The sequence below is a fragment of the Mirounga angustirostris genome, unplaced genomic scaffold (assembly GCF_029215605.1).
Source record: "Mirounga angustirostris isolate CCGP_5_RB_7025 unplaced genomic scaffold, mMirAng1.0.hap1 SCAF_7, whole genome shotgun sequence".
NCBI lineage: Eukaryota > Metazoa > Chordata > Mammalia > Carnivora > Phocidae > Mirounga > Mirounga angustirostris.
This window is the reverse complement of record NW_026991715.1, coordinates 104057191-104074730: the sequence shown is the minus strand read 5'-3', so window position 1 is coordinate 104074730 and position 17540 is coordinate 104057191. Positions and strand designations below refer to the sequence as shown.

General features: G+C 48.7%; 1 protein-coding gene across 1 annotated transcript in view; it reads right to left on the bottom strand.

Annotated features, from left to right (window-relative positions):
• CCNJL (cyclin J like) overlaps nucleotides 1-17540 on the bottom strand; it is a 52783-nt gene that overhangs the window by 20418 nt on the left and 14825 nt on the right. The window contains exon 3 of the mRNA XM_054513747.2: nucleotides 5349-5562. Coding sequence (XP_054369722.2) covers nucleotides 5349-5562 — 214 coding nt within the window. The remainder of the gene's footprint in view (nucleotides 1-5348; nucleotides 5563-17540) is intronic.

Here is a 17540-nt window from a genome sequence, read left to right as displayed (position 1 = left end):
CACTTGTGCAGGGGGAGGGCAGAGGAAGAAAGAGGAGAGAAGCAGACTCCTTGCTAAGGATGGAGCCAAGGGGGGGGCTCGATCCCACAACCCTGAGATCATGACCTGAGCTGAAATCAACAGTCGTACGCTCAACTGACTGAGCCACCCAGGAGCCCCTTGAGGGTTTTATTTTATTTTATTTTTTTAAAGATTTATTTATTTGACAGGGAGCACACAAGTAGGCAAAGTCGCAGGCAGACGGAGAGGGAGAAGCAGGCTCCCCACTGAGCAGGGAGCCCGACGTGGGACTCGATCCCAGGACCCTGGGATCCTGACCTGAGCCGAAGGCAGATGCTCAACCCACTGAGCCACCCAGGTGCCCCTTGAGGGCTGTTTTAAACAGTAAAACCACCAACAAGCAAAAAAACGAGAAAATGTGGCACTAAACAGACTGAGAAAAAGACCCTTGTTTCTAAGTATGAGAGCTGAAAACAAGAAGGCAGACCGTTGCCTTGTTCGACCTCAGCTGGGAATGTGCACATGGGGTGACTGCACATGTCCGCGAATGACCACCAGAGTTCTGTGAATACCGATTTTGAGGTTACAAATAAATTTTAGTGGATAGGAAAATTTGCAAGTACAGAATCTTTTAATCGTGAGGATTAACCCTATGTCTCTATATGCACAGAACATTTCTAGAAAATACACCAGCTCAATTTTGGGAAAAGAAGAAAGTACTGCCAGAAGCTATCTTTGGCGAGTGGGATGGGCAACAGGTTTTTTACTTTATTCTTTGAATCTCACTGTTAAAATATCTGTAGGGGAGGGGCACCTGGGTGGCTCAGAAGGTTAAGCGTCTGACTCTTGGTTTCTGCTCGGGTCATGATCTCAGGGTCGTGGGAATGGAGCCCCGTGCTGAGTTTTGCGCTCAGTGTGTGGGGTCTGCTGGAGATTCTCTCTCCTTCTCCCTCTGCTCCTCCCCCTGCTCATGCGCACGCTTTCTCTCTCTCTCAAATAATAAAGTCTTCAAAAAAAAAAAAAAAAACGTACAGTAGGAAAAGGAGCCTTTCTCCAGGTACGCGCAGCACTGCATGGCAGATTCAGTCTGGGCTAAAGGATCCGGCCCTGCATGGGGACCAGTGCCTTGCAGAAAGGCCACGTGACCACCCTCCTGCTTGATGCTTCCCTCTCCTGGGGAGGAGGATGAGAGCTGAGATGAAGGGTAGCAGAAGACTTGGCCTCACCTACAAAAACCTGAAAGTCAGAACTCTACCCCAAGAAACAGACTTGTCATCCTTAGCTTTTCCTGCCTTTCATGTACCAGAAGCAGTCAGCTAGGGGCAGGATGGGGCTCACGGTCCAGAAGAGAAAGTATGATGGAATTGGGGTTATATATAGAGAGAGAAAAAAATGAAAAAGGGGGGAAAAGAGGGGAATCCTGCAATTTTGTTTACTGGGCAGTTCATATGGGTGTAATCTAGGGTTCATTTTTTTCTCCCTTGTAAATAAAAATAGATTTATTTTCCCAATTATGAAAACACATAAATAAGTCCGGGTCTGGAAGTATACACACCAAACTGTGGTAACGGGACTACAGGTTTCGGGAAACCAATTTTTTTTTATACAAAATTTTTTTAGCAATAAAAATGTATCTCATACTTTTTTTTTTTAAATTGTCATAGTAATGTCTTACGTTGAAGGCCACGCTGCCCTAGCAAAAAGGCCACCCTGGTCATGCCTCTGGCCTTTCTGGTTTTCTTTTCCACCCTCTCTCCTTTTTAAAATCTTTTAGAGAGAGAGAGCACACATGGGAGGGGGAGGGGAGCAGAGGGAGAGAGAGAATCCTAAGCAGGCTCCACGCTCAGCGCGTAGCCCTGGCAGGGCTCCATCCCACGACGCTGGGATCATGATCTGGGCTGAAATCAAGAGTCAGACGCTTAACCAACTTAACCCAGGCGCCCCTCCCTCCCTATCCCCTGCCTCCGGCCGCTCCAGGCCCCGGGGCCAAGGACTCAACACCCGGTCATCTCTGAGCAGCAATAGCTGGGCTAAAGCAAAACTCTAGAGTTTCCTTCAACAGTTCAGCACCGAAGAGCCCATTCCAACCAGCCATTCCACTCTTAGGTTTATACCTAAAAGAACTGAGAGCAGGTGCTCTCACGAAGCCAGCAGTGAATGTTCACAGCAGCACCAATCCTCACGGCCAAAAGGCAGAAACAACCTGAATGTCCAACAACCGATAAAAGGATCAACAACTTGTGGTGTATCCATACAACAGCCACAACAAGGAATGCGGTACTGATGTGTGCCACCCCGTGGATGAACCTTGAAAACGGTAAGTGAAAGAAACCAGACACAAAAGCTCACATGTTGTGTCTCTTTCATACAAAATATCCGGAATAGGCAAATCCATAGAGACGGGAAACAGACGAGTGGTTGCCAGGGGCTGGGAGTGGGAAGGAGAGGGAAGTGGTTGCTTAATGGATACAAGAGTGCTTTTGGGGTGATGAAAATGTTCTGGAACTAGAGGGAGGGGACGGTTGCACAACAGTGTGAATGTATTAAACACCGTGAAGCTGTACGCTGTACATTGGTTAAAGTGGTAAATTTCGCGTTGTGATATGAATTTTACCGCAAATAAAAATAAACAAAACCGTGAGCTGTGTGACCCTAGGCCAGTTACTCAGCCTCTCTGAGCCTCTGGACTGGGCAGATGACAGCACAACCATGTAAGCTGGTTGGGAGGATTCCACGTGATGTGACTGTTAAGTGCTCGGCGCAGGGCTGGGCGCACAGAGAGGGACCGGTCAGTAGCAAAGCTGCCCCCGCTGGGATGTCAGTAAAGGCAGGCTATCAAAGCCAACTCACCTGGAGGGGGTGCGGTCTCCATGCTGTCAAGTTACCCTTTTAATTAAGCACCTACAGCAACAACCACAAAAAGACAGGGGGAGGGAAGCTGTAGAAGATGAAGAAGAGAGCGGAGAGCGCGGCCCTACTATATTTCTATCTAGACTATATTTAGATTAGGATGCTCTCCTGTATAGGAAATGCAGGTAACCCCGTCATAGGAAGCCCATGGGGTGGCTTTGCCACACGTCCGCCACGGAACAACCTATAAGCTCTTGCTCTTTCCACCTCCTTCCATTGGCCTGTAGACAAGGACCCCTTGACCGACCCCTGATTTATGCATGGGGGCGTGGTGGCTTACGAAGGTGAGAAGGTTCCATCTGTGCCAAGGCCCTTACCTGGAAGCAGCTCTAAAACCTGAAGAACCAAAAGGTGGGGGCAAGAACTGTAGCTCTTATTGAGGAATTATTTGGTACTGAATTAGCAGAACTCAAAGTTTCCTGAGGCAAGGTGCCCCCCCCTTGTGGCCGACAGTCAGCCTGGGGAGAGGGGAAGGAACAATGAATAGGATTTCAGGCTGTCATGGAAACTTTTCTTTCCTGAGGCCTCTGAGCATATGGCAGGTGTCCTGAAAACTCCGTTCCTGCAGCCCCAGGCTGGTTGCTACCCTCAGACTTGTGGGTGGGGGCGTCTGCCTCTCCGTCTGAAAGGCCCCCTTCCCTTCCCTCCACCATGGCGGCAATAGCACAAAGGAGTCTCCAGTGTGCGCCTCACGTCCCAGCTCCCCAGAGAGACGCTGGGGGACAGCCTCCATGGCCCCATGGAAATCTCAGTCCCCTGCCCCCATGCGGCCTCAATGCAGCCCACAGATCACAGACAGCTGCGGGCCAAAGGCCACGGTGCAGACTCCTCCTGGGCCGCCTGAAATGCGATGCCCATTCTGCCCTTGGCTGAGGCTGATGGGGATGTCTTGTAAGCCCAAGATGGAAGAGAGTGGCATGTCGCTTTGGGACTTTGAAGTCACAGGCAGGCGGGATTCCCACCCAGCAAGACTGCCTTCTCTGTAGAACACGGCAAATCCAGCTGGCCCAAGGTAGAGCAAATCACAAACTGGGAGGCTGTAAACTCAAAGCCCTGAAAGGGATTACAAATAACAGCAAGTGGATGGTGCCATGGTGGAAAACAATAGAGTGTTTAAAACTCGAAAGCCATGCTTCTAGAACTGGGTGATCGTTCTAGAAGGGTTCACGGCAGCATGCCAAGAGCAGACAAAGCCACAGGAGAAAATGGGTACTATCTTCTTGAGGCCCCCGTGGGACTCAAGGACTGGGGAGGGGCCGACATAATAAAACAGGACGATAACATATTGTGGAGGGGAATGTCAAATCTGACTGAATTCTAAGGAGAAAACACTAGATGTCAAGGAAAGGTCATGACCACAGCTGACCACTTTGCATATCACCCCTCTTTGGCAGGGCACCTTGGAGAAGCGCAGGGCCCCTAGCTCCATTCATTCCTTTACTCCACCAATATATATATATATTTTTTTGATGTCTTATGATGTACTGGGCTCCCTACCCTCCCTGAAACTCACTGTTTCGTAGGGGAGGTGGGTGTTAATTAAAAGTACACAATGCCATGGAAACGTGTATCAGGGATATCCCACCTGCCCAGGATGCGGGGCCCGAGTGACATTTAACGAGGACCACACAGGCGGGGTGGGGTAGGGAAGCTCGCCGGGCAGAAAAGACAGCATGTGCGAAGTTCTGTGACAGCAGGAGGCTTGGCCGAAGATGCTTGAGGTCAGAGAGACAGGACCTTGACAGCTGATCCCTAGCCTCAGACTGCTGGTAAACCAGGGCGCGATTCTAAGAGGCAGGATGGCAGGACAGAACCATATTTTAAGCGCACGACTCGAGCAGCATAGTCATGCGGTCGTCTCTCCCAAGGCAGACGGAGGGATGGTCAAAGCCACGATGCGCGTTTTGTGAGGCCTCGCTGGAAGATGCAAACCCTAGGAGGCCAGTGCTCAGGACTGGTGACCACACAGTGGGTCCTGCTAGGCCCCAATCAAGCAGTCCCATTTCTAAACAGCTCTAAGAACAGTGGTTGCTCAGGTTTCCCTTCTAGCACACTCTCAGAGGCCCAATGCCAGGAAGCAGGTGACATGGACTTCAGAGGTTTTGGCACCATGCCTTGCTGGGCTCAAATCTTGGCTGCTATCTACTAAGCTAGACGACCCAAGGCAAGCTTCTTAATCTCTCTGTGCGTCGGTAAAATGGGGGGGGACTAGGGTTCCATCTCCTGGGGTCACTGTGTAGATTAAGATCAAGCCGCGAAAATCCTTATCGCTTAGCCTGGTACATTACAGACGCTAAAGAAAATGTTGATTATTATTACTACAGTCGCTCTCAGCAAAGGACGGACAGAGAAGATGTGCAAAGACCTCGGAAACGTGAAATGACTCGGGAGCACCCGGCTCCAGGGAGGGGGCAGCGGGAAGCGGTGAGTGCACATACTTGCGAGCAGGAGGCAGGAGACCGCCACGGTGTACAGCTGCTTGGAGGCGGTGATGTTATAGCGATCGAGGAAGTGGTCCAGCAGGTAGACGGCCAGGTGCCGGGCCGCGGGACAGAGCTGGCAGTGGCCGCTCAGCAGGCTCAGGATGTCAACAAAGAACCGGCGGCTCTTCAAGAGTGGGGAGTGGGCTCGGAAGGCCGGCAGCTTCAGCTCCTGGAGAACAGGCAGGACAGAAGGGGGTTGGGGGTCAGGGCCGCCTCCTGAGAGCCTCGGATGCCCCAGGAAAGCCGAGACACGGGGGCCCGCCTGCTGGCTGGTTAGGGGCAGCGATTCCCTCCATACCCTGGCCGTTTTCCTTCAAGTCCCAGGATGGCAGCCCCCCCCCCCACCACCCCATTCCAGAAACTCCTGCACTGTCCCCCGTCTGCCCTCGGTGAGCACAGGCTCGTGATGCGCCAAGGATACAATGACAGAGGCAGGTGACGGAGATAACAGGCCCCCAAGATGCCAGTCCTTCCCTGGGGAAAGGATGAATATGTACAGGTCTGGAGGGTGGGGACCAGCGTCCAAATTCTGGTTGTACTACTCCACCAAGTTGTGCCGGCCTGGTCACCTGCCTTCACTTTTGTCACCTCCTCAACAGCTGAGGATTAGACGGAAAATGAATGTAAACACTCAGCACACAGGCACCTCTCAGGGTCGCTGGCTTAATTCCCTCTGTGGGTGGGACGGTGAGAGATGATTTTTAAAAAATTTAATGTACAAAGAACTCCTAAAATACCCTTCCCCGGATTCCTCAGTTTTCATTTTTATCTGCTTGCACGTACACATTTTTCTTCTAGAAGTAAATTCCAAACATACTTCCCCGCCAGGAGGCAACTTTTACTTTGTCATTCGGACACTGCCATGTTCTCTGAATGTATTTCTCTGACACAAGAAAAGCCCACAAGAGAAATATCAAACCCACCAAGACTTTTATGACAGGAAAAATTTTCTTATATACCTACCCTATTGGCATTTTAACCAAAGTAGGCCAGACACGATTTATTTAGGAAATGCCGTAGCTACATTTTGTCAAGTGGAGAAACTAAAGAGAAGCAAAACTGAGGGAAAATGGGCAAGAAGGAGATGGCAGAAAAGGAACTGTGGGAGCTCACTCCTGGCAGGTTCACTGGGGGTGAGATTCACACAAACTGGAGCCCCTGGGCGGTATACTGCCACTTTCTTAGCCCTGGGGCTCTACGCAGGTAGCAACAGTCCTGGGACAAGAGATATCTGTTCATTCATTCATTCAAGAGATACTTCTTTAAATGTTTATTTTTTAAAAGATTTTATTTGACAGAGAGTGAGCAGGAGAGAGTGTGCGTTCGAGCCAGAGGAGGGGCAGAGAAGCAGACTCCCCGCTGAGCGGAGAGCCCGGGGAGACGTGAGACCCTGGGATCATGACCTAAGCCAAAGGGAAGACACTTAACTGACTGAGCCACCTTGGCACCCTCATTCAAGATATACTGATTCATTCATTTGACTCAGTAAGTATCGAGTACCTTCTATATATCAGACATTATTCCAGGCACTGGAGATATAATCTAGAGTAAGACAGACACGGACCTAAAGGTAAGATTTTAAGACTCTTAGAAGAAAACAGAAGCAAATCTTTATGACGTAGGCAATGGTTTCTTTGATATGACACCAAAAGCAGAAGCAATGAAAGAAAAAAATACTTAAATTGGACTTTAAAATTTAAAACTTTCATGCTTCAAAAGACAACATCGAGAAAGTGAAAAGACATCCCACAGACTGGGAGAAAATGTTTGGAAATCATGCATCAGTAAGAGGCTGTATCCAGAATATATAAAGAACTCTTACAACTCAACAATAAAAAGACAACCCAATTTAAAAATGGGCAAAGGACTGAACAGATATTTCTGCAAAGATGACAGAAATGGCCAATAAGCACATGAAAAGATGTGCAACAATCACTAGCGAAATGCAAATCAGAACCACCTTGAGATACCACCTCACACCCGTACAATGGCCATTATATAAACAAAAATCAGAAAATAAACCAGTGTTGGTGAGGATGTGAAGAAACTAAAAACATATGGCCACACAAAAACATGTATAGGAATGTTTCTCGCAGCATTATCCAACACGAGATAGGGAAACTGAAGGGACCCTAAGAAAAACTACTTTTTTTTTCTTGCCTCTCTTCTTGCTAGGACCTATCCCCCACCCCACACCTTATGGTACAGTAACGTCCTCCTTGTAAAGGTCAAGGAGTTAATGATTTCTTTGGAGTCTTTCAGCACAACAGATAACATCTCAGGAGTGATGGGGCAGGATCATCATGAACGTTTTCCAAGACCAATGAGTCACCAAGACCCCTGGCTCCGGGCATAAGTGACTTACGGAGGACACCTAAACACTCCTCTTTGTTCCTGGATGCCCGAGAAGACACTGCACGAGACCACCATCCTCAATAAAAACCCCAGGCCCCAAGCACAGAGGAGACTCACTCTCCTTTCCTTTCTGAGTCTTCCAGATGCTCTGTCTGTATCTGCTCTGTCTTCAACAAAGTGCTCTCACTTCCTCTTGGCTCATGTTTGATTTCTATCCTGCGAGAAGCCCAGGACCCCCTTGGCTGGCCCTGCGGGACCTCTTCTGGGTCCTCGGACCCAGCTAGCTTGAATCAATAATAGCCTCCAAATGGAAACAACCCAAATGTGCATCAGCTGATGAATGGATAAAGAAAATGTAGTATATCCATACCATGCAATATTATTTGGCCATAAAGAAGAAAGAACATGAACATGACCCTTAAAAACATGCTATGCAAAGAAAAGCCAGTCATAAAAGGCCACATATTGTGAGGGTCCTATTTATATGAAATGTCCAATATAGGCAAACCCATACAAACACATGAAGTACATTAGTGGCTGCTGGGAGCTAGGGGTGGGTGGAGGTTAATGGGGGGTAACTGCTAATGGATATGGGCTTTCTCTTTGGGATCATGAAAATATTCTGAAATTAGATAGTGTTGATGGTTGCACAACTCTACATGCACTAAAGGCAACTGAATTGTATACTTGAAAAGGGTGAATTTTATGGCATATGAATTATATCTCAATAAAGCTGTTGTAAAAAGAATAAGATGGACACATCACCCATTCTCACGGAGTTTATGGCCCAGTAAGAGAGAGCTAGAAATCAAATGATAAGGCAATCACACAAGTCCAAACTGTGATCAACACTACAAAGGAGAGCCAGGGGATCTCTTCTCGTCTGGCTCCTTCCCTCATAGAGACCCGAGGCCGGGACAGCTCTCTTGGTAACCCTAGAGTTTGGCTCATGGAAGGTGCTCCTAGGTGAGTAAGTTATTGCCTCTCCCTTATGTTTACACCTAAAGAAACTGAGTTTGAAAAAGTCCTGAGACCCCAGGCTTTACTTAACCTGCAACAGACCTGAGACCACAAGACTTTCAACGTATCTTTTTTTTCAACCCTTCCTTTTAAGTAATCTCTATGCCCAATGTGGGGCTCAAACTCACAACCTGGACATCAAGAGTCGAAAGGTCCACCAACCGAACCAGCCAGGCTCCCCAATTTTTTTGTTTGTTAAATCATGGAAAAGATTTATCATTAGTTTAATTTCCTTAAAAAAAAGACTTGACTTCTTTGTGTATTATTCATCTTCGTTGATGAATTTATGTGGCCAACATGGGATTTCAAACTCCTTGAGGGCAGGGTTTGGGTCTGCTTTGGCTCCTCACTGTTTTGTCACCACCCTAGGGTGATAGGGAACATCGTCAGGTGCCCAATGACCAGTTGTGGAAGGAATGAAGGCAGGGAGGGGGAGAACCAGGGCAGAAGGAGGGACTGAACTGTAGTGGTGAGTAGCAAATGCCCTGAGCCTATCGGCATTAAGGAGCAGTCAGTGGGGACTTCAAGGAGGAGAGATGTATCCAGCCAAGATTTGGAAGGACATCTAGGAATTGACCTGTTGAAGATGCAGGAAGGAAGGAAGCTCAGCAGCAAAAACAGCACTTAGAAAGCTACACGTGTTCCGCCCTGGGAATCTGCAGCACTTGGAACAGACAGACAGGAAGGGTGTGCCTAGACAGAGCAGGTGGGGATGGTTGGGCACAGTCCCATCCTGTGTGCCATGCTAAGATATCTAGCCTGCCCTGAGGGCACCAGAGAACCACGGAAGGGCTCGGACCTGGGCATCAAGATGGGCAGGATGGCCACACGTGAAGACCTCTCAGCCAGGCTCCTCCAGGACTGTGGCCAGACAGCTCCAACAGCAGCCTCCCTCTCACCCCCCAGCAGCCCCCACAAGCTTGCAGGCTACTTGGGTATTTCCTCTCAACCGAGGGCTAGGAGGCTCTTGACAAGAAGCAATAACAATCACAGATCTTTGCTTCCGTCGTCGGCAGCCGCTGCTGGAAATCAGACAATTGACCCTTGGCAACACGGCCCTCCTCGAGGCAGTTCAAAGTCCCAAAACACAACAAGGAAGAGATGCAAAGCCCTGACTTCCCTCCCTGCTCAACTCAGCCAAACTTAATGGCTTCTGGAATTTTCTCTTGGGTGAACTGGGAGAAGAGAGCTCAGAGCAACATACTGTAGGTCTTGTATACTTTCCTGGGAAAAGGGTCCAGTGGCTTGAGCAGATTCTCAAAGGAAGCCATTCGTGCATAAAAGAAAAAAAAGAAAAGAAAGAAAAAGCTATGGACCTTTGGAACAGGCAACAATACACACCAAGGAGGAATTAGCAGATAGGGCTTCCCAGAAGAGGCTGGTGCCAAAAGCGGGCAGGATTCTGAAAGCTAGGCCTGTGAGGCTCTTTATCCCCACTTCTGCTCGTTCCTCACATCCTGCTTTAAATGTCCTTTCCTGGGGTGCCCGGGTGGCTCCTTCGGTTAAACGTCTGCCTTCGGCTCGGGTCATGATCCCAGGGTCCTGGGATCGAGTCCTGAGTCGGGCTCCCTGCTCAGTGGGGAGCCCGCCTCTCCCTCTGCCTGCCGCTCCCCCTGCTTGTGCTCGCTCTCTCTCTGACAGATAAAATAAATAAAATCTTTTAAACTAACTAAATAAATAAATGTCCTTTCCTAAGAGAGGTTTCCTCTGACCCCTCACCATTCCAAATCAGGTCCCCCCTGGTTCTCAGAGCATGCTATTCTTCGTGGCCAAATATTTACTTATTTATGTGTCTTCCTGCTAAGCTCTTGCTCCTGAGGGTGGGGGCCAGGTCCGTCGGGCCTGTACCATTTGCTGGAGTCCAGGGCGTCCCTGGCCCAGAGGCAGCTGCTCTGCAACTATGGGCACGACTTCAGAAGAACGAACAGTCAGGAAAAGGCAGGCGAAAACTTAAATGCACATTACTGTGGGAAAGACGCTGATCCGAAAAGGCTATATATCATAGGATTCCAACTATATGACATTCTGGAAAAGGCAAAACTATGGAGAGGGTAAGAAGAGCAGTGGTTGCTGGGGGCTGGGGGAGTGAGGGACAGAACAGGCCAAGCACAGAGGGTTTTCAGGGCAACGAAACCACTCTGTATCATATTATGATGGTGGATACATGTCATTATACATTTGTCCAAACCCACAGGATGTACAACACCAAGACGGAACCCGAATGTGGACCATAAACTTTAAGTGACAATGGTGTGTCACTGAGGTTCACCGACTATAACAAATGTACCACTCTGGTGCGGCATGTGGGTATGGGGGAGGCTGTGCCTGTGTGGGGGCAGGTGGTACATGGAACACCTCTGTACCTTCTGCTCAATACTGCTGTGAACCTCACACTGCTCTAACAAATAGTCTTAAAAAAAAAAGAATGAATACAGTAATACGCTTCCCTGCACCAAATACACTTCTCTCCCCACATATTGGGGAGCAGCCTGGCACAGACTGCAGTCAGCAGCTCTGGGGTGGAATCCCAACTCCACTATTTATTAACCTTGGGCATGTGAGTTCTGAACCCCAGTGCCCTCATCCTAAAAAATGGGGGGGGGGGGCGGGCACACTGCCACAACTGTAAAGTATGTGGCACTTAACAGCAATCCACAAGCTTTAGTGGCCTTTTCCTCAAGCTAGGCAATCAAACTTCAGATAAACGGAGCTTATCTGCCTCTGTGAAAAGCTCTTTGGACTCTCCAAGGAACCTGTTCTGTCGGGTGGAATGCAGCTTTCGACTTGAGGGTTTACAGCTGGGCCTGAGTGCCTCTGCAGGAAAGGAAACCAACCCGCCCATCCCAGGTCTTCCAGAGAACCCCCAAGCCAAGTGGAATCAGGGGCTCTCAGCCTCAGCTTCTGGTGCCGAGAAGGGTGATTCCTTGGCAGATGAACAACAGTGTGGGACGCCAGCATGCCTCCCCTGTTTTGTCTGAGAGCCCAGCTGATTCCTTCCCTAACCCAATTAGGGGGGGAAAGGCCTTCATTCCAAGGGCTTTGCTCTAAAGATCCGCATTCCTCCCCAAGCACTTTTGACCTAAGTCAGCTTAAAGGCCACGGCGGCAGCCGGCAGCAGGGGTGCCTGAAGCCAGCCCCTCCTATCGAGGGGCCTGGATTCCAGAAACAAAAGAGCAGCCTGTGAGGGGCGGCCTGTGAAGCCCTCCCGGATTAGGCAGGCACTCGGCTGCCAGTGTGGGAGGAAAGGGGCAGGAACCGGGCCAGGCAGAGTGACCTTGCGCTCAGGAGGGCAGGGGCAACATTGCTGTGGCCAGCAGATAGGGTGGGGGCAGGGCACAGATGAAGAGGGGCATCGGGACAGGCAGAGGCTTCCAGAAACTCTCCCTCCCAAGCCGCGGGCCCTCTATCCCCTGAGCCCAACAGGAGAGCACGCGTTCCTCAGCTACACCTAGAAATGAGCAGGCTGGGGCCAGGGACAGGTGGCCGTGAGGAGTTCAGGTGCGGGGGTGGAATCCACCTTACAAAAAACTGCCTCTGTTACCAAAATAGTTTATTTTGGTTTTTAAAAATAGTAATAATGGGGCGCCTGGGTGGCTCAGTTGGTTAAGCGACTGCCTTCGGCTCAGGTCATGATCCTGGAGTCCCGGGAGCGAGTCCCACATCGGGCTCCCTGCTCGGCAGGGAGTCTGCTTCTCCCTCTGACCCTCCCGACCCTCCCCCCTCTCATGCTCTCTCTCTGTCTCTCTCAAATAAATAAATAAAATCTTTAAAAAAAATAGTAATAATGAAAAAAATAAAAATAGTAACAAAGAACAAGAAAAAACTATTAGATATACAACAAAATGTTCACAGCGGTATCTTGGACGGCTCAGATCTTGTGTGATTTTTATTTTCATGCTTTCAACACTGTGGATTTTTAAAAAACACTCGAAGTAAAAAAAAAAAATCCAAACTCAGAATAGATTGGTGGTTGCCACAGGCGAGGGGATGGGAGATGGGCGAAATGGGTGAAGATGGTCAAAAGGTACAAACTTGTAAGTATAAGGTAAATAAATCCTGGAGATGTAATGTACAGCATGGTGACTACAGTTAGTAATTCTGTCTTGTACATCTGAAAGTTGCTAAGAGTCAATCTTAAAAGTCCTCATCACAAGAAAAAAAAAGTAACTATGTTAAGTGTCAAATGCTAACGACACTTATCGTGGTGATCATTTCCCAATATATACAAATACTCGATCCTTATGTTGTACACCTCAAACTAATATAATGTTACGTCAATAAAAGAAGACTGTAGGCGCCTGGGTGGCTTATTCGTTAAGCGTCTGCCTTCGGCTCGGGTCATGATCCCAGAGTCCTGGGATCAGCCCTGCATCGGGCTCCCTGCTCAGCTGGGAGTCTGCTTCTCTCTCTCCCTCTCCCCCTGCTTGTGTTCCCTCTCTCGCCATGTCTCTGTCAAATAAATAAAATCTTAAAAAAAAAAAAGATTGTTTCGAGGCTGAAAAGCATGGGGAATATAGTCAATATAGTCAATATACTATAATAACGTTGTATGATGACAGATGGTAACTACCACGGTGAGCATAGCTTAATGTATAGAATAGAACTGTTGAGTGACCATGTTGTACACCTGAAACCTAACATAACATTGTATGTCCAACAACCTTTAAAAACAAATTAAAAAATAACTTCCAAAAAAAAGACTGAAATTTTAAAAAAACATTCAATGTGTAATCAGTTTGAATTCTAATTACTGTATTTCCAGTTTGAAAAGAAAAAGAGGGAGGGACTAGATACCCACTGTATTAAGGCCCAGCTCAAAATGTATCCCCAAGGATTCTCTGGCAATCCCACATCATGACTGTGAGAAAATCAGCCCTTTTGTAAGAACATGCCCCATGCCAGCACTTCGTCCTCACAAGATGCAACATCCCATCCAAGTCCAACCCACAAGTAGTGATCTTTTTCTTTCCTTTTTACTAGTTATAAATTATATATTCACTGACAAATTTTCAAAAGTAGAAAAAAATAACAAATATCACTTCTGATCCCTCGTGCAGAGAAGTCGTGTTAAGTTTTACATGGATTCTTCAGATGTTTTTCTCTGTGCAAACGTCCACAACAGGGGACCATAATCTGCAAGTGTACCCCACTTCCCCTTCAAGATGGCACTGGAAACCATGTTTTCAATGGTCGCCGAGCGTTTTGTCATTGTGCGGTTGTGTCGTGACTCCATCAGACCCCCATTCTGGATGTTTGGGCCGTTTCTCTTCCTGGCGGTGTCCGTGCCGGTCCTTCCCTGGCCGCCCTCCCTGCCACACAGCAGCCTGTCTTCCCACACTGTGCGGTGGCTGTCGAATAAAGGGTTTGCTTGCTTATTAACGGTCCTCCTCCTTCTATCCTGCAGAATGTGACCTCTGTCAGAGAGAGGGAGTCACTCTTCCCTCCAGGTCTTAGATGTACCCCTGGGACCTGGCACACAGCAAGGGCTAATGAGTATCTGCTGAATGAGTGAATGAATGTTTGAATGAATGGAGTGTTTTTCGTGATGAACACAGATGTGACCTCAGCCAACACCAGCTGGGGGAATGCTTTCTCTGCCCGTGGCCATCCCTGCCTCACCCCAGTCTCCTTATGCAGCTGGGCAGGGACCCCGGCCTGTCACTGCTGCAGGACAGATGGGGGAGAAAATTCAGCCTGTGTTCTTCACACACAGGCTCTGCCGGCATTTTGAGGCTAACCTCAGAGAAGTTTGAAGGTCACATGCACTGTAAAAGTTCAGCCAGTCACCCCTGGTTTCTCCTATTAAGGGAGGAAGGGAAGTCTTCATTTTAACCCTTGGTGTCCTGCACTGAGTTGTTTTCTAATTGCCTTATGATTTTACTTCTCATCATTAACCTACTCTTCCTTCAGATCTTAGCTTAAAAGTCACTTCTGAAAAGTGTTTCCTGGTCATGCCTCTATCAGATATTCCCCAAGCATTTTTCTCCATCCATCCAACCATCCATCCGTCCATCCGTCCTTCCATCCATTTACTTTTAGTGTCTTTCTTCACTCCTCGACTGTAAACATCACGAGGAAAGGGATGGGTTCATCTTGTTCAGCTCTGTGACCTCAATTCTTTTTTTTTTTTTAAAGATTTTATTTATTTATTTGAGACAGAGAGAATGAGAGAGAGAGCACATGAGAGGGGGGAGGGTCAGAGGCAGAAGCAGGCTCCCTGCCGAGCAGGGAGCCCGATGCGGGACTCGATCCAGGGACTCCAGGATCATGACCTGAGCCGAAGGCAGTCGCTTAACCAACTGAGCCACCCAGGCGCCCTGTGACCTCAATTCTTGACATAAAAACGATACTTAATGGACAAAGGCAAATACTTGAAATGAAAAGGTAAGTAAAAATGATCTGCTCCTGATCTTAGATTGAATGAAACGATCATAATGTGCAATTCCCAATGCTCTTGAAGACCAGAGAGGTGGTGTAAGATCCTGAGGATGCTGAATTCTAGGAGAAAGAGAAAACTCTGTCCTTGCCTTGGGGTGGCACGTGCCTCAGTCTACCCAATAGCAGCAGAGGGTGAACACAGAGGAAGCAGGCAGTGTTTTACAGGGGACTGGGAACTTCAAGAATGATAAATTATGCACACTCCACACTCAGTCATTTCCAAGGCAGTGTTTCCCGATGTGTGTTCCGTGACATCCCAGACCCAAGGTTCACTCCCTGAAGAAGAGGGATCTGTGGGCCATACTATATACTGCATACTACTTTGTTCCTTCCTAAAAGCTCACTGGAAGCCCTGAAACATTTGTTCAGGGAAAAACTTAACATAGTTTTAGGAAACTCTAGGTTCAATCTGTTTATCCACAGATCACCATTACCACCATCCCTTTCGGGGCGGGGGTGAGGGGTGGCGGGCAGAGTAACAACATCCCAGAGAGCTCGTTCTGGGAGATGGTGCTTTAGGGTGCTGGCAGCTGGGCATGGGTGTGCTGGGGAAATTAAACCCCAACGCATCTGCAAGGTGAGACTCCGGAGAAAATTCCTGGCTCAACTCCCAATAAGTTGATGATGTTAAGCCGAGAGATTTACTGAAAAGCTCGCTGAGATCAAAAACCATTGCTTTCACGTGCAGAATTGCCCTGGTGAGAATTTCCCCACAGCCATGCCATCAGGAGCCTAGGAGCAGCACAAGAGGCTCCAGATGCCAGCTCACCCAGGCAGCCCTGGGTGCCCTGCCCTGAGGGGTCTAGGGACTCGGCTCCAAATTAAATCCCCCCCCACCAACCCGCCAACTGCCCCACCTCAGATATTATATACACATATCTTCTATATATTCTATAGAAACTCAACTCCCGATCCTCTGCAAACACCTGATTCCTCCTTGGAAGCCATCTACTGCTACTGAGTAGACTGAGGCACGTGCCACCCCAAGGCAAGGACAGAGCTTTCTCTTTCCCCTAGAATTCAGCATCCCCAGGCTTTTACACCTCCTCTCTGGTCTTCACAAGTATCTGGAATCACCCATTGTGATGAAGAGTTCTATACAACCTTCCATTTTATATACATGTGTTACATACATCATTTCAAATACATATGTATCTCATTTGCCAGATACTGTGTCCCATGCATTCTGTCCTCTCATCCTCCAACAAGCCCACAAGGTGGGGATTATCAGCATCCCAGTATTCCAGACGAGAACAGCTCAGAGAGGCGATGGAATTTGCTTAAGGTCACCTAGCTAATAAGTGGTAGATCTGAATCTGGCCTTTCTGACTTCATGCTCATAACACGGTTTTGTGGCTTCCATGGGATAGTTTAGGTTTGTGTTTTCCTTCCAAAGTGCTGTTATCTTTAACCGATTGTGAGATATCTTATTACTACAGAAATTTTAGAAAACACAGATATGAATACAAAGAAAATTAAATTCACCAGCAATCCCACCACTGAGAGAGAAGTGTGAGCATGTACACAGTCTTGATTCTCTGCACACACGTGCGCCCCCCACTTCTGTCTCTCATTGTGCTATCGCCCTACGGACAACTGTTAACTCCATCTGGGCTCTCCATCCCAGCACTCACCCGGCTGAGGTGGGCCCAGTCAGTGGTACCACCCCAGGACTGGTCGGTACCCAGAAGACCGAGGCCACGCTGCAGGTTAGTGGCAAATCCTGGACCTGGACATCAGAGCAACTGGCTGGGCCTGGGGTGTGATGCTGTGTTGAGTGTGACAACCACTTCACAAATGGCCAAGGTCAGAGCGGGGCTGAGGGGCTCTCCCACACCGGCCACTGACTGAAAGCCACACTGGTCTCCTCTGTGCTTCCCGCCATGCTCATCCTCAGTGCTGCCAACCACTGCCTCCCTAGGGAGGCTGGGCCTCCAGGCACTGGGCCAGCTGGTTGGGAAACAGCTTGAGGGATCGTGTCTGCCTGAGAACAAAGGGTAGCAAGACAGGAAGAAACACCATGTGTAACCAAGGTGACCAACAGGAAGTGGAGACTTGCAAATTGAAAGGGAAAAAGAAAGGGGAGGGGGGTAGGCTGGTTCTTCAGAGGCCTCAGGAGTACACACCACTGACCTAGGAGGCCCTGTGAGGCCCGAGGATCACCCTCCTTCCCCTCTCTGCCCCAATTGCTTCATAAAGCCCTGGGAGGTATTTTCGGTAAAGAACCAACATCTCTGCAAGAAAGCTATTTCAACACTCTCGAGAGGGTGGCTCGCGGCACACAGAGCCAGTGACATCCCCTCCTGACCTCCGGCCTGTAGCTTCCTGCCAGCA